This window comes from Lactuca virosa, chromosome 6 (genome assembly GCF_052849685.1).
Source record: "Lactuca virosa cultivar CGN04683 chromosome 6, Lactuca_virosa_CGN04683_v6, whole genome shotgun sequence".
In the NCBI taxonomy this organism is placed as follows: Eukaryota; Viridiplantae; Streptophyta; class Magnoliopsida; order Asterales; family Asteraceae; genus Lactuca; species Lactuca virosa.
Window position 1 is genome coordinate 197545791 of NC_136431.1, and position 21726 is coordinate 197567516.

General features: G+C 36.0%; 1 protein-coding gene across 1 annotated transcript; it reads left to right on the forward strand.

Annotated features, from left to right (window-relative positions):
* The first annotated feature begins 18137 nt into the window (after positions 1-18137).
* LOC145119659 (V-type proton ATPase subunit E-like) lies at positions 18138-21421 on the forward strand. Its single transcript, XM_079055364.1, has 6 exons — positions 18138-18376; positions 19274-19374; positions 19466-19634; positions 19709-19902; positions 19979-20078; positions 21158-21421. Exons 1-6 carry the CDS (start codon positions 18275-18277, stop codon positions 21191-21193), a joined length of 702 nt encoding a protein of 233 aa, XP_078911490.1. The 5' UTR covers positions 18138-18274; the 3' UTR covers positions 21194-21421.
* The last annotated feature ends 305 nt before the right edge of the window (positions 21422-21726 follow it).

The following is a 21726-nucleotide window of genomic DNA, read 5'->3' on the forward strand; positions in this document are numbered from 1 at the left end:
GAACTCGAAATTGGCAAATCGGTCCCAAATCCAGTCCTGAAACTGAGTTGATTGGGACTGGTTTCAGTTACAAAAGTTTGGAAGCTATTGGAATAGAACTGGTCCAATTCTTAAATTTTTTTCACCAATATTAGTTGGTTTAACGTCATGGTGGATAATTGAAATTTCATAAGATCAATATGCAAAGAATTAATGAAGCATCTACAATGGAATGTGATTTTAAGAATTTAGAAGATGATTATTCTTAAACGTGACTTGCGAATTAACAAACTGAACGGTTATTCACCACTTTGAGGAAAGTAAAGAAACTTGAAACCCAATATATCGAGTGATAGTTAGTGTTTCAATTGTTTAATTTTAAGCTCGTGAATAAAAATATTCTCTTATGTCTTGTGGATGTAAGTCGCATCCGATCAACATTAAATAATGTTTCGTATGTGTGATTTATTCTTGTTTATACACTATAAGTATTTTCTTGAAAATTAGCATATTTATAATAAAATGCTATTTATAGTGTGATCATCGGTTTTTTCAATAAATGGTTCTTGTATCCAAAGAAGAAGCTAGATCAACTTATATAGAGGCTTAGTTAAAAGAAGATCAACTATTATATATAGCGAGGGTTGAATTGAAAGAAAACAAAGTGTACGTATACGTATGGCCTTTGATATATTAATATTACTTATTACAGAAAAAAGATCACAGTGACGATGTAATTGAGTTTCATTACTAACGATATATTACATTCGCACACCTATTTATAGGTACTGAAGTTATTAACAAACTAACATTTTAACAAAACTAACTAACTAATTAACTACGTGGCTGCCCTTTGTATAACGGTGGATAATTAGTTGAAAAGTCTGTTACTGTTAGTACATATTATTACATAGAACAGACTATATAAAAACGCCCTTCTTTTAGAAACGACGGCAATATATGAAACACATTTAAAAACACGTATGTAACTTCAAAATTTTCAGAATTATTTAGAAAATATAATATTTGTTATAATTTGTATAGATCAAGCAAAAGAAAAACTTTTTTTGGACCAAACTTTTGTGAATTAAACACATGTACAAAAACGATTGGTTTACTCCACTATACTACTATTAATAACATAAACTAACTAAATTTAAAACTAAAAATAAATTAACAATCTCATCATACATACTTATAAAGTTAGCATTTTTTCTAGAATTTCATGCATTTGAAACCCCCTTTTTTAACTTCCTCAAACCATATTCATTTGAAACCCCCTTTTTTAACTAATGCAACTCAAAAGTTTTCTTAATTATGATTTAACACTCAAAAGTTTTATAATTTATATTATGTTTAATTAGCATTTAGTGAAAAGTTTACTATAAAATGTCAATCTTTTGGGAAAACATGCATACAAATCATATACAAATTTCAAAAAGAAAACAAACTTAAAGGTTTTTGTGTTGGGTTGAGGTCTTATGACCACTTTTGGAGATATGCTATTATATTAGAGCTTTTAATTTGTAAGTTTGTTATACTAATTCGTTTTTATATTTTATTTGTTTTTGGATTATTGTAATACAGTCGTTCTATATTGTGGTTTAATCGTTAATATATTTATCATATATTATATATGGTGATGTCGAAAATATTTAATTAAATATTTTAAATATGTTTTTTTTTGTTTTGTAAATGTACCGTTTCAAAAAGATAATTAATTAAAACTTATACATATGTTATACTTTCCATCTCTCTCTCTCTCTCTTTCTCTCTCTCTCTCTCTATATATATATATATATATATATATATATATATATATATATATATATATATATATATATTATATATATATATATATATATATATATATATATATATATATATATATATATATATTATAATAGAGGTCAAAACACTTCAACCAAAATTCATTTAAAATCTAATATTTCAAATGCTTTTTAATAATGATTGTAAAAATTGCAACATGTGTTACTTAATTGATTGATTAATAAAAATATTAATGTTTTGAAACTCCTAACTCTTAAACTTATATTATTTAATTTGTTAGTTAAGTAAAATAATTTTCCTACATAAAGATAACAATTTTATGTTTGATTACTCATATTTGTTTATGTAATTAGAAAACAAGGTGTACATAGAATGACTACTTCAATTTCACATAGGAAACTATACAACTAGAGAGGTATGTTGTCTTTAACCGGTGATAGTAGATCCACATACCCTTTTTAATTATTTATATTAATGTTTAGTAATATCTATTTTATATTCCTATTCACCTCAATTTTTTAGGTACAAATTAAGGAAGAGGATTCTCGGCGCACCAACATAAAGTCAAACGTACACCTTGCAAAATATGTAATTAAAATTAAATATCATATTTACTAATCGACTTATTTTAAAACTCTTGATGACATTTATATATAATGATATATTTTGTATGACTTCATTCTTAATTTCAATGTTTAATATTTGAAAGTTCATATATGAAACCTTGGATGTTTTGGTGTAATATAAATAGTGTAATATAAAGTTTATTAGTTCAATATTGTTTATAAATAGCTCATTCAAAACAACTTATTTCTTATTTTATCCAAAAAATATTATCGGACATAAGAAAAGTAGATTATATTAATGTTATACAAAAACTTATAATATATATTGGATATTATAAAAGTAAGAGTAAAGTTTATAAGGTATGGACTATATTAGATAGTATCAAAATATAAGTTGATGAATTTTTATGTTATTTGATAATTCGGTTAATACCCAAAACATTACTAAAAACGTAAATTTCAACATATTTCTATTTTTTCCATAATTATTCTAACCACTTAAATGTATTCTTGCGCAACGCGCGAGGTTACGCCTAGTATATATATATTTTATGGAATTACACTTAAATTTGACGAATCTAAAAGATACGTACCAAAACTGTAATTTACTCCAAAAATAATCAAAATAAAACCTGTAGAATGCTGTTTATTCTAATCACTATATATATAGCAATAGTGTCTAATTCTCTCTCTCTCTCTCTAAAAATGGAAGAAGGGGATTCTGAGAGGATGGATAGAAAAGGCAAACGAAAGATTGAGCACATAATCGTCTTGGATAAAGGAGAGTCTTCCACGAAGAAAAATTCTCAACGCAATCAAAATATTGGTCATGAGGGACGACGACGTTCATCTTCTTCAGTTCAAGAAAATGAATCAGCTGCTCCGGTGGCTAATGCTAGGAATGTTTCCATCTCAACGGCGACGGCAACGGCCACCACCATTCGGAGATTCAATGATGGCCGAAGGGAAAGACCCTTCCGATTCAGAAACCGCGGCCCAAGAACGTTTTCCAACTCCAGTACTACTACTGCGTTGGGTGGCCAAGAAACTGTAGTGGCGGAGGGCGGCGTTTTGCCACCACCTCAACCGGAAAAAGGAACGATGTCGTCGTCCCGAAATCAGAGGACATTTGAACCTAATTACCTATGTAAAAACTGCTCAAGACCTTTCTCCAATGTATGTGTGCTTCTTCATCATGAACCCAATTTTGACATTGACGTTGGGATTCAGAGTAGATCAAGAACTGCTACTCCTCCTACACAGAACAACAACTTTAGCGCAAGATTGACGTCACCTCAATTAGGGTTTGACTCTAGCCATGCATCTGGAATACCACGTCCGATTCAGTTCAAAAGCTATACTCGTGAATTGAACGAAATTGGGTTTGAAGACATTGGTGGCCGGAGTACACGCCGCCGGCGTCTGAATACAAATCTATCTCTGTCGATTTCTGAATTAATAAACGATGATGGCAGCATTGATCTTTTGTCACGGATGGGGAGGAGTAATACTGTGGAAACCCACGATAATGATCATGATCGTGATCATAACAATGAAGAAAGTGATGAGATCATTGATCTTTTGTGGAGGGTTGGACTGAATCCATCCGGATGAAGAATGTACGTATAATCAAGTTTCTGTTTATCTCTAAGATAAATGATCGATGATGATATGTGAGTAAAGGTATAGTACGTATACATTGTTTTCATTGAGACTGATTTGATTTTACCAATTTTTTTTTATTTGGCTATTTGGATAATTGGATTGAGTTGTTTGATCGATTATGATTGGTTTTAGAGTTGTTTGTTCATTAATTACAAAAAGAAAATCGTAATAGCATCGTGATGTTAATTTGTTTGATAAAAAAATTATTTGTTTTGTTATTTGCAAGGGAGCATTAACGAATTTTTACTATATAATTAATGTCATGGTTCAACAATTGCAATAGTTAAACGAAATTGCTTACATTAATTTCTCACATGACATATGACTTACATCTTATAGTATCATATTTGCACTATTATCACTAATTTCAATTCTCAGACTTCCAAATATTTAAACGATATGTACTCGTTCATTTTAAATGAATTAATAGAAAAAAAAAAGTAAAAACATAGAAAAAGATACTAGCATTTGTGTGATAAATTTAGTCGACAAATAACTTGAACTTCTCCCTCACATACTTATTCCTTTTTTTTGTTACAATTTTGGCAAGGAAGATGAACCAGTTCATAAAAAAGAGTTAATAGAGAGGATTTTTACAATGTATTCACAATCACTAGCAATTAGAAACCAGTAGTTAATTTGTAACTAAAAGTTATCATGTCTAAATGATTGAAAAAGTTTGTACACAATTTCCTAGAAAAAACATATTGCAGCTTCAATTAAACGTTCAAAATGAAAATCATAATAATATAGAGGGGAAATGACTTGCTAGGATAACTAAGTTTTAAAACAGTTTAAAAAAACACCATTCAAAATTTTCTTGTACAAAAAACACCAATGAACTAAGGCTTTTGTACATATAAAACCACAAAATTATACGTTTTGTTCATATCTGCCATAAGGTCACCGGTTACTTCAGGTGAGAAGATAATGTGGCATATTTTTTTGATGACTTGGCACTTTTATTGCTTAGTTATCATACTTATTTAGCACTAAATGATATATACCACCAAACATTCATCGATTTAGGGGAAAACAGATGCATAGGGTTCTTCATCTACGTCTTTTTTCATGGCTTCTTCTCCTATAAATCGGTGAGCACGCACAAATCAAAGGCAAAGATGTCACTTGATTATGCATATCATTGTGGCTGTGAGAATGCTTATGGTAATGGTGTCTACTTTCTTCCATCTTCAATCCATCAGAAATACTCAATCACCCAACGCCCTCCGATCTTCATCTTCAAACCCAAAATCAAAATCTGCTCAAAAATCAGAACACAAAACCTAAATCAAAGACCCTCTACAACTCAAAAATCATGCACCTCAACCTATCTTCAACCTAAAATTATCTAAAATCAAACACCAATTCCAACTCAAACAACCTGCAATTGAAGTCGAAAGGCTCAAGAAATGTTGGATGAAGACGACAATATGCATTTGGAGTCGAGATTAATGAGGATCTTCTATTTTCTAATCTGGTCTTGTTCAGAAAAATGAGAAGACGTTGGTGGTGCCAGATGAGTACACACGGTGGCGACAGTGATGGTACCCAAACGATGGTTTAATGGTGTTATGTGCTTGCAAGGTCACCGGATGGTGCGAGTGCAGGTGCTGATGGGCTTTAGGGAGGAGAAAGGTTGATCAGGGTTGGATGGTAATAACTTCGATGAGTAGTAGAGGATGTGGGAAGGGTTTGTATCCATGTTTTATTGCTTTTGGGTTGTATTGGATTAGAAGATTCATGAACATGAAACATTAATTAAGGATGAAGAAAGACAGGGGCAACATCTAGGATTTGTTTTCCTTAATTTCGTTTATACCAGCATATTAGAGAGTTACCGGAAGATGTCGTTTACCTTATGGGCATATATGAACAAAGCCTGTAATTTGATGGTTTTATATGTACAAATGCTTTAGTTTATTGGTGTTTTTTGAACATGAAAAATTTAAATGGTATTTTTTAAACGAATTTGAAACATAGTTACCTTAATAAGTCATTTTCCCTAATATAAAACAAGCACATATAAACGTTCAAAATGAAAATCATAATAATATAAAAGCAAGCACATAATATCAGGAGGGGTGGAAATCCGAAACTGCAGATGTCGTTGTTTCGATAATCATGTTGCTGAGTTTTGTATGCTTTGGATATCTTTTTGTTATTTTTAGGGTAAAAATTGAAAGAAAAAAGTTAAATAGTTTAACTGAAATGTAACACCCAGAATCAGAAAGACCAAGAAAAGAAAGGAAAGGCTCTAAGTCAAGAGTCAACTCGTCGAGTCCAGGGAGGAACTGGACGAGTCGGAGCGGGATCCGGGGCATAGAATAAGTGACCGACTCGGCGAGTCGGCTAGTGGACTCGGCCAGTCTGGTCTGGGCGAGAAAAATCCTAATCCCGGGGGTTGTGCCCTATTTAAAGAACATTACATCCCTTCCCCAGCCTCTTTACTCCCCTTTTGAGATCCAGAAACCCTAAATCGTGAGTGAGAGCCCTTGGAAGCAATTTAGAGCCTAGATAAGTGATTTTGATGGAAAGGGGCTTGAAGATCAAGAGGCTTGCTGCAAAGGAGTGGTGTAGATCCGGGATCTACTTCAGTTGGAGCATATATTGGAGGTAATAAGCTGTTGCTTTGGCTTTATTGCAAATAGATCTATCTTATGTTTGAGATTTGGGGCATTTTGGGCATGATTGAGATCTATGTCGAGTTAGAGGCCTAGATCTGAGGTTGCTACCTCAGATCTAGACTTGTGATGGTCCAGAAGGTCATAAAGTTCATGTTAATAAGTTGTTGGTGAAGCCCCTTTGTCTTAAACCCTAGCCCTTGAGTGTTTTGGGCCTTTAGCTCCTTGGTTTCACGTAAAGTTTGCAACTTTACATGGGGGATAGACTGTAGAAGAGTGGATCTATGGATTGGAGCCCCTGCATTGCTCGAAAAGCCACTGTATGGATTGAGAACTGGAGAAACTCGACGAGTCACATGGGTGTACTCGACGAGTTGTATGAATATGTGCATGGGCTCGGCGAGTTGGAAGAACAACTCGGCGAGTCTGTTGAAGATTGCCTAGGACTCGGCAAGTCTGTTCTTGGACTCGACGAGTCAGGTCGCAGAACCCCCAACCTCTTCTGGTTAAGACGCAGATCAGTGAGTTGAGTGGTGACTCAGTGAGTTAGACAGGATGGGACTCAGAGATCGTTGAACTCGACGAGTCCTGGGGTGACTCGGCGAGTTGGGTCGTATTTTGAGAGCTTCTGAGTTTAAGGACTCGGCGAGTCTTCGGGTTGACTCGTCGAGTCGAGTCAACTGGAAGGTTGACTTTGACCAGGACTTTGACTTTAACCAGAGTTGACTTAGTTTGACTTCTAGAGTTCAGTTTGGAGTTAAGTGTTTTATTTATATTAGTAGCTCGGGGAGCTAGTGGAGCAGCGATTCAGAAAGTGGTCGGACAGCAGCCAGAGGGTTATCAGCAAAGTTCAGTAGTGCGAGGTGAGTCTCCTCACTGTTTGTATGGGTCTACGGCCACAATGCTGACCCATTTAGTTTATATATGGTAGGAAGACCCGGGGGGTTAGCCCTAGGCATTATGCATGAAAGACCAGGAGGAGGCTCCTGGCACACAGTATGCTATTATGTATGGGAGGAAGACCCAGGGGTTAGCCCTAGGCATTATGCATGAAAGACCAGGAGGTGGCTCCTGGCACACAGTATGTTATTATGTATGATAGGAAGACCCGGGGGTTAGCCCTAGGCAATATGTATGAAATACCAGGAGGTGGCTCCTGGCGCACTGTATGCTATTGTGTATGAAAGACCAGGGGGTGGCTCCTGGCACACTATATGCAGAGTGGCCTAGTAGAGTAGTCTGTATAGTTGTCTTTGTGATACTTGCATGAAAGACCAGGGGGTGGCCCTTGGCACTTGTCTGTAAGACCCATGGAGTGGCCCCAGGCTTGACCATAAAGACCACGTGCGGCCCGTGGCATAACCGCAAGACTATGTTTGGCACATAGCACCTTAGCAAGACTATGTTTGGCACATAGCACCTTACTTGATTATGGATATGTTGGTTATGTATGGCTCTTGGCTATGTATGGCATGTATGGAACAGTTGGTTTGTATGGTATGTGGTATCTGGGGAACTCACTAAGCTTCGTGCTTACGGTTTTCAGTTTTGGTTTCAGGTACTTTGTTTTCAAGGAAAGGAGCCGGTTCGATCGCAGCGCATCACACTATGTTTTCCGCACATGAGATCTTTGGGATCACACTCTGATATGGTTTTATGATAATATGCTTTGATTACTGACACTTTGGCTTAACACGAAATATTATTATGAATGTTTTATACTGATGGTTTATGTAATAACTTATTTAAAAATGAAATTTTTGGCCTTGAATTTTGGGATGTTACATGAAAGGTTAGTCTAAGTAAATCAGCCGAATGTGTGATCAATAACTATCAATAACTATAATCGAGAATCCTACACTTTCACTTTGTCACCCGATGGTCTCTTCACAATGGAGGCAACAAGACAACCTATTGATTCCAAACTTATCGTAAGAGGTAATGCCTCAATAATCTGCTGCAAAATAGTTCCCATAAAGGTATCGTGCTTCATTTGGAAGGCTAGTCTTGGTAGAATACCGGTAACTGTTACTCTACAGGAGAGAGGTATCCACACTTCTTCCCTCTTGTGTGGTCTTTGTGGTGTAGTAGATGAGACCCCAGACCACATCCTTATAGGTTGTGATGTGGTGATTAAAGACCGTGACTGGATATTCGAGTGTGTGTTATCTCCATCTTAGACAATTCGAATATGTGAAGGAGTTTCCGGACTTTGCAGCTACATGGAAAAATTGTCTAAGGAAACGACAAACAGTTATTTCCATTTTGTACTGTTTTCTATGGTTGTGAACAACAAGATTTCAATAACATATTTTCTTCTCCTTCAAAGTATATCTTCTTTTGTGTTGATCCACTTTGTAACTTTTCTTTTTCCCTTGCTTAGTTACTTGCTAAGTTTGGGTATTTATTTTGTAACTTTTCATTTTATAATATATTTGTTGTTTCTAAAAAAACTAATTTATAAGTTTTTTTATTTGCCAAACATAAAACAAGACCGAGGAAATAAGTGAACCTATGAAGATTGCTCAAGAAAGGCAAAGACAATACGCCAACAAAAAACAAAAATTGAACTAAACTGGAAGATATGGCGATGCTTAAGTTTTCCCCGGGCATTATTCCATTTGGAAAACTAGGAAGTTAAGTCCAAGGTTTTTTGGACCTTTCAAAGTATTGGAAAAGGTCACATGCTTGGATAGTAAATCAACCATATAAAACTACGTGATATTCGTCTTGAGTTATCATGAATATCACATCATTTTGGCTAAGGCCTAACCGATGCTTCGGCTACGGTACTTCTCTATACCGAAAAACTATTAGTTAAATGTACGGTCTTTCATAGATATAACGATATTTATATTTTTTTATAAACTTTTTTTTACAAGCAAATATTTTTAAACATTTAAAATACGCTTTTTATTAAATCTTTTATAATATTTAATATTGTTTGTAAAATTCGTTTGTTAACTTTTAAGGAGATCCCTTGGGACCACTTCTCTTTGCTCTTGTGTTGCACTCGCCCTTGCATAATATTAGAGACAATTGCAAGCTTCTTCTCCATGTATAGTACATTGATGATGACACACTTATTGGAGATTCAGAAGAGGTGACCAAAGCGTTAGACATCATTAAGGTGATTGGCCAGAAATTGGGACTTCAGTTGAATATCAAGAAAACTGAGCTCTTTTGGCCCTCGTGTAATGGTAGGAAGCTGCGTGAGGGGCTATTCCCGATTAACATCAGGAGGCTGCCATTGTAGGTGAAACTTCTTGGGGAAGCTGTTAGTAGAGATGATAGTTTCATTAGCAGCTTAGCCATAAAGAGAGCCGAAAACGCTATGAATTTGATACGCCTTCTTCCAAAATTGTCTGACCCCCAGAGTGAGCTCCATATGCTTTGGTCTTGTATAGGTATTGCTAAACTTTTCTTTGGGCTGAGGACGTACCAACCCGTTTACATGGAGGAGGCAATGTTGTTCTTTGACAATGGGTTGCGTGGGGCAATTGAAGACATTGTGGTTTGTGGTGGCCCTTTCTTTAGTGACATATAGTGGCGAATTGCTTCCCGACCCATTAGGTTTGATGGTTTGGGTTTATACTCGTAGTAGAGGCTACCTCATATGCTTTTGTTGTTTCAAGGGCCTAATCTTGGGTATTGCAAGACCATATCTTATGGGATAGCGGCATATATGGTATGGATTCTGATTATGCTTGTGCCTTGACTTCTCTTCGTAACAAGATTCAGGATATTAAACTTAGCGGTTTTAGTACTAACGACACTGCCCCCCCCCCCCAAATCCCAGAATACACTGCCGAGTGTCCTTTTTAGTAAAATTGTCCAAAATATGGAAGTGCATCTCGAAATGACGGCTCAACATAAAACAGTTTTCCAGTGTTTACGTGCACCACATGCTTAAAATTTTCTTCTAACTATCCATATAGATGGGCTTGGCTAACATATGTCTCATGTGGAGTATCGTACATTCCGTAAATATTGACTCATGATCCCAATATTCCCTGTTGACGAGATATGTCTGGTGTGCCGCAATGCATGTTTGGACTATTTTGGAGAGCATACAGTTCATTTTAAAGAACTCATGGGGTTCAAATACAGGCATTATATGGTTAGGGATGTTTTGTTTGACACATTTAAGCGTGTTGGGGTTTCCGCCAAGAAAGAGGCACTTGTGAATTTCTTGACTGGCCCGACAGAAGGAAGGTTAACCCTTAGACCGGCTAACGTTTTGATTTTTGGATGGGTTGGAGGGATACACGTATGCATAGACGTTACAAGGGTATCCCCTATCGTGGGTTAAGGGCTGGGGGTTTCACGGCGGGATAGGCTGCTCTAAAAGTTGTTACAAGCAAAGTCACAAAACATGAGAAATCGTGCATGGAAAATCAACACCTGTTTATACCATTTGCATTTGATACGTTTGGTTTCCTCGCCCCAAATGTAGTGGAGCTTCTTAATAGAGTACAACGGATCATGCATAACAATGTTATATCCCCTAGATCTATGGATGTAGTCTTAAAAAAATTGACTTTACCATACAAAAATACTTAGCGGCACAACTAGTTGCCTATTTGTCATCTCACTCGTTGTACGATGATAACTAATATATAGTATTATCTTTAAAAAATGGATGGTGACTCATTTTAAGCAACAATGCAACAAATTAAAATGAACACAAGACACATGCAAACAATAATGGTAACAATTGTCTCAATCCAATATGTTTTTCCCGTGACCCAACATACGGAAAAAACATGGTCATTTCTCGGAAAAAACAACCACATGGATCTTTGGGCGATTAGCCATCTCAAATTGGCCCTATCTTGGAGATTGACCATCTCGAATCGGTCTTCTTACAATGGTGCTTTCATTGAGTTTAAAGGGGGTCAGCCTCCCAAGAAGTAAGAGAAAGAACACAGAACTTGGAGCAATTTTCTGAATGATCATTAAACAAAAATTACAACTCTTAAATACTAACTAAAAAACATGAAATGTGCAGCTAAACTCTAGGAACATGGAGAAGTAGGAAACTGATAATGCGTGCAAAATAACAGGAAAGAAGGAATCCTAAGATGGGGCTTGACTTGGTAAAAGTCAGATGTTTTATTCTTGGAATCGAGCCGGTTTCTTAATAACTCTCTTGGGTCGAGTTGCTGCTTCTGGTTCTATCCGTTGGGCTGTCACCTGGCTTGGGGAATGTTGGAATGTATCAACTCCCTCCCTCTCGAAAAGTGACTCGTCCTCGAGTCCACTGTGGAAGTCAGGGAAGCGTATTTTTATTTCTTCAGCATCTTCCCATGTGGCTGCAGAAGTATCTTGGTTGGCCCATTTGATTAGTAGTTTGAGAGTGTTGTCAGCTGTCAGCTTGTGTTTGAGAACAAGTTTTGGGTAATAAGTTTGGTTTGATGCATCTGTGACCCATTCGGTTGGAAAATCTTCTGAAACCGGTTGATCATGACTTTGTTTTAGTAATGAGACGTGAAATATTGGGTGAACATGGGACGTGGTTAGTAACTTTAATCGGTATGCGACAGGGCCAATGCGTTCCAAGATCTTGTAAGGACCAAAGAATCATTTGAAAATTTTTTGATTGTGGCGGGAAACCACTGAATTCTGACAGTAGTTGCGTAATATTAGATAGATCAAATCACCTACTTCAAATTGCTTATCTTGGCGTTTCTTATTGGCTTGTTTGAGCATCCGTTCCCAGGCTTGAATGAGTGATGATTTCAATAGTTCAATTAATCGTTGATGTTCCACTAGTGACTCATCAATGGAAGCAATTTGATTTGAGCCAGGAGTGTATTCGTGAATGGTTGTGGCCTCTTTCCCATACAGTGCTTTAAAGGGTGTCATTTTGATCGATAAATGGAAGCTAGTGTTGTACCAAAATTCATCAAGGTACAAGTAGCGTTGCCAGGAGCGTGGTTCGTCACATACGAAGGCTCGGAGTTATGACTCAAGACACCTGTTAACTACTTCTGTTTGGCCATCGGTTTTCGGATGATAGACACTTGAGTGTTTGAGTTTAGTTCCTAGTTGTTTGAAGAGTTGTGTCCAGAATTTGCTTAGGAATAGTGGGTCTCGATCGGATATGATGGATTTCGGGAGCCCGTGAAGACGGTATATATCACGAAGGAAAGTAGTGGTGAGGGTGGTGGATGTGAACTTGGTTGGCAGGGGTATGAAGTGAGCGAATTTGGATAAGCGGTCGACAACGACCCATATGTTTGTCTTCCCGTTGGATGGAGGTAAGTAAGTGATGAAATCTATTGAGATATCATCCCACGGCTGCATTGGATTTGGAAGAGGTTGGAGGAGACCGTATGGCTTATGTGTCGGGTATTTTGTGGTTTGGCAAGTGGTGCACTTCCGAATGAACTTTGTGACCTCTTGCTTGAAGTTTGTCCATGAGAAGGAGGTAGCTAGGCGACGTATGGTGGCTTGTATTCCTGAGTGTCCGCCCAGTGTTGATGTGTGAAATTCCTGCAAAAACAGAGAACGAACATGTGGAATGTTAGGTATTAGTAAACGGCCTTGGAAGTAAACCAAGCCGTTTTAAACATTGTGATGCGGGAGTGATGATGGGTTTTTCTCCAGTTCAGTTATCAATCTCTTTCCTTCTGTGGTGTTGGTAAAATAGGATCTTAACTCGTTTAACCATGGTGCTGTTGGGCCAGAGATAGCCAAGAGTGTAGGTGCTTCCAGTCGGCAATGGGCATCAACGACTTTGTTTTCTCTTCCTGGCTTGTAATGAAACTCAAAGTTGTAACCCATCAGTTTAGTCAACTAGTTGTGTTGTTCTGGTGTTTGAATTGTTTGTGTGAGGAGGTGCCTCGGGCTATGGTGATTAGTGTAAACCTAGACTAGGCGCCTTAGTAGGTACTGCCTCCATTTTTTGACTGCCTTTGTGATGGCGTACAATTCTCGAATGTACGTGGAGTTTTGTTGCATCCGGTCACACAAATTTTTGCTAAAGAACGAGATGGGTTTATCGTGTTGAGAAAGGACTGCGCCAATGGCGATGCCTGATGCATCGGTAGTGATGTCAAAGGGTTCGCTGAAGTTGGGAAGGGCGAGGGTAAGGAGGTGTTGCATCACTTGTTTGAGGGAGGAGAATGCATCAGTGGCTTGTTGGGTCCAGACAAAGGTGGGTTTCTTTAGGATGTTGGTTATTAGGCCAGCGATGTGGGCATATGATTGAACAAATCGTTGGTAGTAGTCTGTTAGACCGGGGAAGGCCCGTAAGGTGGTAAAGGACATGGGTGTGGACCAAGACTGAATGGTTGTAAGCTTGTCTGGGTCCGCCTCTACTCCTTGAGCGGATACAACGTGACCTAAAAATGAATTTTTTTTTACGGAAAAAAGGCATTTGGCTGCTTTTGCATGGTACTGATTAGTCACCAGAGTATGAAAAACGAAACGAAGATGGTTGAGATGTTCCTCCAGTGTGGGGATGTAAACAAGTATATCATCGAAGAAAACCAAGACGAACTTACGAAGGACCGATCGAAAGAGGTCGTTCATGCCAGCTTGGAACGTCAATGGGGCGTTGGTAAGCCCAAAGGGCATTAATATGAATTCGTAGTGACCATCGATTGTGCGAAACGCTGTTTTATCGATGTCCGTGGTAGAAACCCTGATTTGGTGATAGCTAGCCCGTAAATCGATTTTGGAGAATATGGTTGCACCATGTAGTTCATCTAAAAGCTCATCAACTGTGGGAATGGGAAATCTATCTCGAACTGTGACTGCATTTAGATCGCAATAGTCAACACAAAATCTCCATGTGCCATCTTTTTTTCGCACTAGTAGTACTGGAGAGGAGTAGGGAATTTGGCTTAGTTGTATCACCCCATCATTTAGCACATATGTGATTAACTTGGGCATGATTTCCTTTTGGTAATGGGGGTAGCGGTAAGGCTTGATGTTGACTGGGTTGGTATTGGGTAGAAGTGGAATGTGGTGGTCATGTGGTCATGTGGAATTGAGAAGTCGACAATGATTGGGCCTAAGGTACTAAGCCAAGCGACACCTAATATTATGCCAGCCCCTTCCACAGGAAGAACAAACAAGGGTACTGTAAATGTTGTGTGGTTGAGTTCCAAGGAGACACCAGGAAAGAACCCATTACACTCGAGATGTTGTCTGTTTCCAACCATAACAGTAAAAGGTGTGATTTTGTTGGGTTCGGTGGTGATAAGCGAGGCGATCCTTGGTTGGATGATGTTATGAGTGCTACCACAATCGATGAGGGTAGTGACAGGTTGACCATGAATATGGCTGATTATGCGGAGTGTTTGGTGTGATTGCAAGCCAAAAAATGCAACATCGGATAGGGAGAGAAAGTAAGGTGGGGTGATATTGTCATCTATGGATGGTTGGTCAAGGCATAGAATGTTATCTGTGTGGTCACTGTTGGTGGTGGCAATGGTTGTGTCTTCATAATCTGCAATAAGAAGAAGCTGAGGTGGGTTACAAACATGACAAGGGTGAAACTTTTCAGGGCATTTAAAGCATAGTCCTTCAGCTCTTCTTTTTTGGAGGGATTCAGGTGACAGGAGGGTTAAGGGAAGAGTGGTTTTGGGTTTAATAGGTGTAGGTAATAGTGGTGTTTGGGTGACTGGTAGGGCTGATGTGGTGGCAGTTTTGTTTGGTGGTGTGGTGTTGGGAGTGAAGGTTCGTGGGGATGGGTTGTAACATGGGCATTGGGTAGAGAGTTTATCTTCTATTAACTTTTCAAGGCCATATGTACGGTGAAGGGATTGCGGATTTTTTAATGCCAACTCTGTTTGGATATCGGAATGAAGCACCGAGATCAAACAGTCACGTAAAGCTTCAGATGGTAAACCATCAACACAGTTGCTAATCTTTTCAAATTTCGATTGATAAGCAGCGACTAAGGATGTTTGGCGGAGTTTGAAAAGTGTGGCATGATGGTTCTCATATGTAGATGGGCCGAATTGTGTTTCCAAGGCTCGGGTAAAGTCTGTCCTGGTGCTTAAGAGATTGTTGTTGGACATGTGTGTTGTACCAACTGAGGGCATCCCCTGTGAAGTAGAAGACTGTGAGGGCGAGACGTTGAATTGGCGGAATGGCATAGTAGGTAAAGTAGTTTTCTGCTTGAAATATCCAAACAAGAGGATTGGAGCCATCAAAATTGGGAAGGTAAATTTTTGGGGGTTGTGGGTTGTGATTGGGTGGCAGAGGTGGGGATGGCGACGGTGGTGGTGGCTGATGGAGGAGCTGGTTGGTAAGGAGGTTGGTAAGGTTGGTAATGGCAGTAGTGGTGAGATGGATGATGGCTTGAAGTTTATCCTGGTTGGTGGGAGGTTCTTCGGCTTTGGTTTCAGTTTTAGGAGGCATGGTAAGGGCAATGAAATCACCAATTGATGTAACCTGTTTAGAGGGGGCCAGCCTCCCAAGAAGTAAGAGAAAGAACACAGAACTTGGAGCAATTTTCTGAATGATCATTAAACAAAAATTACAACTCTTAAATACTAACTAGAAAACATGAAATGTGCAACTAAACTCTAGGAACATGGAGAAGTGGGAAATTGATAATGCGTGAAAAACAACAGGAAAGAAGGAACCCTAAGATGGGGCTTGACTTGGTAAAAGTCACATGTTTTATTCTTGGAATCGAGCCGGTTTCTTAATAACTCTCTTGGGCCGAGTTGCTGCTTCTGGTTCTGTCCGTTGGGATGTTATCTGACTTGGGGAATGTTGGGCTGTATCAAAACTCCTTGATACTCCAATCTTCATGCCCCCCCCCCCCCACACACACACACACACATACAATTTAATAGTCTTTGATCTTATTAATTTATTTATTATATTTACCATTCTAGTACAATTTTCTAACTAATCTATTACAATACAATTTAAATGAAATTTACATTACAAATTAATAATCAAACCGACATGCTGATCGTAAAAATACAATTTTAAAATAACAAAAAAGACACAAAAAAGACATCACAAACATAGTTCTAATCAAGACAAAGTGTTACTGGATCCATCCGATTTGAAATAACGTTTTTATACAATTAAAAATGCATTTCACCATTTTTTGTGACAACAACAAAGTATGATCAACAAAAATATAGACTAAAGTAATTAGCAGCTTTAGCAACAAATTTAAATGTCGCTAAAAACTCATTAACACTATTTAATTTAATAAACTTCATCATCATTAGGGACAATTATTTATATTGTTTCTTAAGCATGGAATCTCAAAAAACATGCTTTCCAAATCATGTTTATTATAAAAATAGCTACTATTGTATGCAAAATAACATGAACTAGTGTCTCTGATAACATTGTTCGAATACGATGATAATTAAAATTTATAAAACACGCAACATAAGAAAACATAAAAACCATATTCCATAAAGATCACAAGTTCATAGACTTCTTGCAACAAACTAGAACCCTACAGTAAAGATCGAAAGATATACATTTTTTTTGGGTTGATTCCTCTTTGGCTTGTTTTTGGATGACCGGAAAGGCCAACTAGAAATCCTCTATTGTGGTAACACCATAAGATGATGATCTATGAAAGACAACTTGATCCATGGGCGGAGCCACCTTAAGACCAGGGTAGGCCCATGCCCACCCTCAGTTTTCCTTATATATATATATATATATATATATATATATATATATATATATATATATATATATATGGAACACCCTGAACATTTTTTTGGCTTCGCCCCTGACTTAATCATTCTTTTTTCCGTAAGGCAAAACTTGAAACCCTAGCTTAAGAGGGAGGGAGAGAGAGAGAGAGAGAGAGAGAGAGAGAGAGAGAGAGAGAACTAAGAGCAAGAGGAGAGATGATGGAAAGGGTGGTCGATTTTCATATTTAGGATCGATTAGGTTAAAGGGGGGTCGATTTTCATATTTGGGATCAACTACGTTAGGTATTTAAACCCTTATTTCGACTATATCTCTTTTATTCCTAACTTCGTGGGATAATTACATAGTAATTATCTTATAATTCAAATTAAAGATAATTTCATTTTACACTTATAACTTTACTAGCTTCTAAATTAACTTCTTATCCTATGATGAGTTAGCAAACTAGTCATTCTAATTATTTTTTTGTTATCTTCTATTTAAATTATATATTGTGTAATCCAAAATGATAATGTTGTTTATAAAAAATCTCACAAACCTTTTAACTATGTGCATATTTTCAATAAAAAAATCCTTACAAAGCCAGCTATATGCCATTTTAGAAAGAAAAACTTGACAAATTTATAATATAAACACTAAAAAATTTGATGTTTGAGAGAATCTATTAAAAACTTGTCAACTTTAAAGTTTTTATATCATTTTTCCTTAAAAAAAAATACATGAAATGAAACTAATTTTGTAGTTTGTATAAAAAAATATCCCAAGGTGAGGGACTGTTTGTGTCATTTCAACATAAACAAGTGCCGATCGCGGCTCGTCCAAAAGTAGGAACATGTTTCCTGTGATGCTGTGACGATTAAAACGAAATAATACGAATTGACAGAATTGTCATCACCACTCGTTGGATCTGCAATCTGCCCCAATCTCATTACCAATAGCCATCCCAAAAATCTCACACGAATCTCTCTGTTTTCCCCGAATTCAGATCCAAAGATGAACGATGCGGATGTCTCCAAGCAGATTCAGCAGATGGTCAGATTCATCCGCCAAGAAGCGGAGGAAAAAGCCAACGAGATCTCCGTTTCCGCCGAAGAAGTAAGTCTAATCAAGTCAATTTTCGTCAATTTACTTCGATTTTAATGATCTATAGCGAACATCCAAACATCTAGCTTTGCGTGACTGTAGCAAGTAACATCGTGATCAAAATACGGCGTTTATCGGGGGTTTAATTGATTGTTGCAGGAATTTAGTTATGCTGGTTTCGGCTAGTGAATCGAGATGGACTTATACTCAATTCGATTAGGTTTTCAGTTTGATGATCTGTAGTAATTTTATATGGATCGGTAGGCATGTACGATACAGTTTGTCTTCGTTTATTCGATTGATTGTTGCAGGAAGTTAACATTGAGAGTATGTAATTGTAATCGATTCATTAGATTTACTTTTATGATCTGTAGTGAGCCTCTAAGGTTACGTAACCTTGTCAACTAGCATCGTAATCAAAATACTGCGTTTATTGGGTTTTTAGTTGATTGTTGCAGGATTTGATGATTTCAGCCAGTAAATCGATACGAACTTGAGTCAAATTATTGGACTAAGTTAATAAGTTTTCAATCCCATATTTTTTGTACTAAAAAGTGCAGGGGTTGGTAGGCATGTACATTACTGTTTTATTAGTATATTCTGTTGATTGTTGCAGGAAGTTAACATTGAGAGTAGGCAAATCAATTCAATCAAGTACTCAAGTTACTTTTACCTATTCTGAAATTCAATCCGTGTTCATTTGGTAGTAGAACCAAAATAGGATTTATATAGCTTTGCATAGTTCATAGTTTTTAACACTATCAAGAGATGAGTTTATATCTTTTTAGGTTGATTGTTATAGTCATAAGTCACTATTCTTGAGATGTTTCAGTTAGTAAATCAAATCCAATCAAATCAAGTCAATATTAAGCAATTCAGATTTCAACCATTTTTCGTTGGTTTGTGTAGGAATTTAACATCGAGAAATTGCAAATAGTGGAGGCAGAGAAGAAGAAGATCCGACAAGAGTATGAACGCAAACAGAAGCAAGTTGAAGTTAGAAAGAAAATGTAAACTTTTCCATAAATCTTCTACTCATGTTTAGTTTTATACATGATTTAAACATCATCCTCTGATTACTTCTCACTATTTTTGGTCCAGTGAATACTCCATGCAACTCAATGCTTCTCGGATCAAGGTTCTTCAAGCACAAGATGACTTGGTTAATGCCATGAGAGAGGCAGCATCAAAGGATCTTTTGAATGTGAGTCATCACAAGTTTCATCAACATCATAACTATTCAGGACTCTTGAAAGGTCTCATTGTTCAGGTACTATTACTATTTACTAATAAATCTTATTCTTACCTTATAATAGCACAACACTCTTAAGTAATTATTTTCAGGGTTTACTGAGATTGAAAGAACCATCTGTGTTAATGAGATGTCGTAAAGAAGATTTGCATATAGTGGAATCAGTTCTTGATGATGCAAAAGCAGAATATGCAGAGAAAGCAAAAGTTCATGAACCTGAAGTTGTTGTTGACACAATCCACCTTCCATCTGGCCCTTCTCATGATGACCCTCATGCTCTTTCCTGGTAAAAAAAATTTATAAACTTTTTACCTTTCTGTAAAAAAATTATTTACTGAGATGGTAAAAATGTTGTTTTACAGCTCTGGAGGTGTAGTTTTGGCTTCTAGAGATGGTAAAATTGTGTTTGAAAACTCCCTTGATGCTCGTTTGGATGTTGCATTCCGTGGGAAGCTTCCTGAGGTACTTTTTTTTTTTTTTTTGAAACAACTTTTTTCCTTAAGAAATGGTATGATGGAATGGAATCATTACAAAGGAATGGAATGAGTCATTACATTCAAAATGTGAATATGGTAGGAGTCATTGAAACATGTTGTTTGTTATGTGTAAAATAGAACAACTAAATAAATTGAATTGATAAAATGATAAATAAAGAAATAAAAGATGTTGTTTTTCAAAAATTAACTTTGGTTAAATAAAGGTGTATCGTTAAATAAATTGTATATAAGCGTATTTTGCTTTGTTTAATATGTTGTATGTATTTGAAATAGTTAAAAAAGAATTATTTATCATCTAAAGAGTTTATTAAAGGATAAATAAAAGTTTTATACCGTGAAATTCTAAAATAGAATTATAATAAAAAAAATATTGTTAATTATGTTTGGGAAATAAAATAATAATTTAATTGAAGGTTTAATTTTTTTTTTAAAAGATTAGTATTTTTGAAGGTTAAATGTGTTGTACATTTTGCTTCTTATCTTTAGTAACTTTTCATTTTAAACCCTAATATGTAATTATATATTGAATGTTTATTATTTTTTGACTAGTTAATCTATTTAATTAAATATACAAAATAAAAATAAATATATTTTATAGAAAACTTTATCACTAGTGTTTAAGTAGTAATATTTATTTGAGAAATATAACGTGTATTTAAGAATGACAAATTAGATGAGAGACTTTTATAGACATAGAAATAGATAGGATAAATTTGTTGATTTTAAGAAAAAGCTTTGGAAAGGTTAATCCATTTAAATGAGTTTTCATAATAGGTTTTTATAAATTAAAGGTTAGTGAAAATTTGATTTGACAAAAGTAATATGAAACAATACAATAGAACTCATTTTTATAACCTAATGTTAACTCACTTTTTTAATTTCATGTTCTAAGATATCTATAAAATAATTAATAATTTTATTGTGTTTTAACAGGCTTTCGTTATGTTTAATTTTTTATGTGTGTAAATAATAAAAATAACTATTAATTATACTATTATAATTAAATAGTATCTTATAACATAAAAAAACAAATTTTTTTTGCAGATCCGAAGGCTGTTGTTTAGCCAGATGGCTGCTTAAACAAGTAATGTGATATTATGTATCTATCTCTCAATCAATCTTATCATGAGAAAGAACCTTCATCGGATCATTTTCAAGTCATCATCTTTGTGTTTAAACTCTCAGTATTTATGGCATTTGTTTGAATAAATAAACAACAATCCATGTTACATTACATCCCTTGCTTGTATTCTTTTAAGAAATTTGTCAACTTTTTTGAACCATTATGAATTATTTGTTTGTGGGCGATTTGTTTAATGTTTATCTTCTAATTTTTATTTTTGTAATCTGCTTTAAATTCTTGCATAAACCAAATAAATATTTGGGATCATTCCAATTTATAAAAAAACAAAATTACAAAAATGGTTTTGTGGTTGTAAAAAATCTATGGTTTTGTCTAAAAAATTTGGTGGTGCATCATTGATCTAGTTTTAAATATCTTAGATATTTTGTATGGTTTTGGTCTTATAATCGGCTTTTATTTGTGGTGTTGGGCCATATCCAATTTGAAATGAAATGATAAATAGTTTTTATTTTTAAAATTTCTTCTAATT

Excerpts from the sequence above, each read along its gene's own strand:
- LOC145119659 (XM_079055364.1), top strand. The coding sequence starts at position 18,275 with ATGAACGATGCGGATGTCTCCAAGCAGATTCAGCAGATGGTCAGATTC. Across the intron at positions 19,375-19,465 it reads GTTGAAGTTAGAAAGAAAAT|TGAATACTCCATGCAACTCA; the intron begins GTAAACTTTTCC and ends TTTTTGGTCCAG. Across the intron at positions 20,079-21,157 it reads TCCGTGGGAAGCTTCCTGAG|ATCCGAAGGCTGTTGTTTAG; the intron begins GTACTTTTTTTT and ends TTTTTTTTGCAG.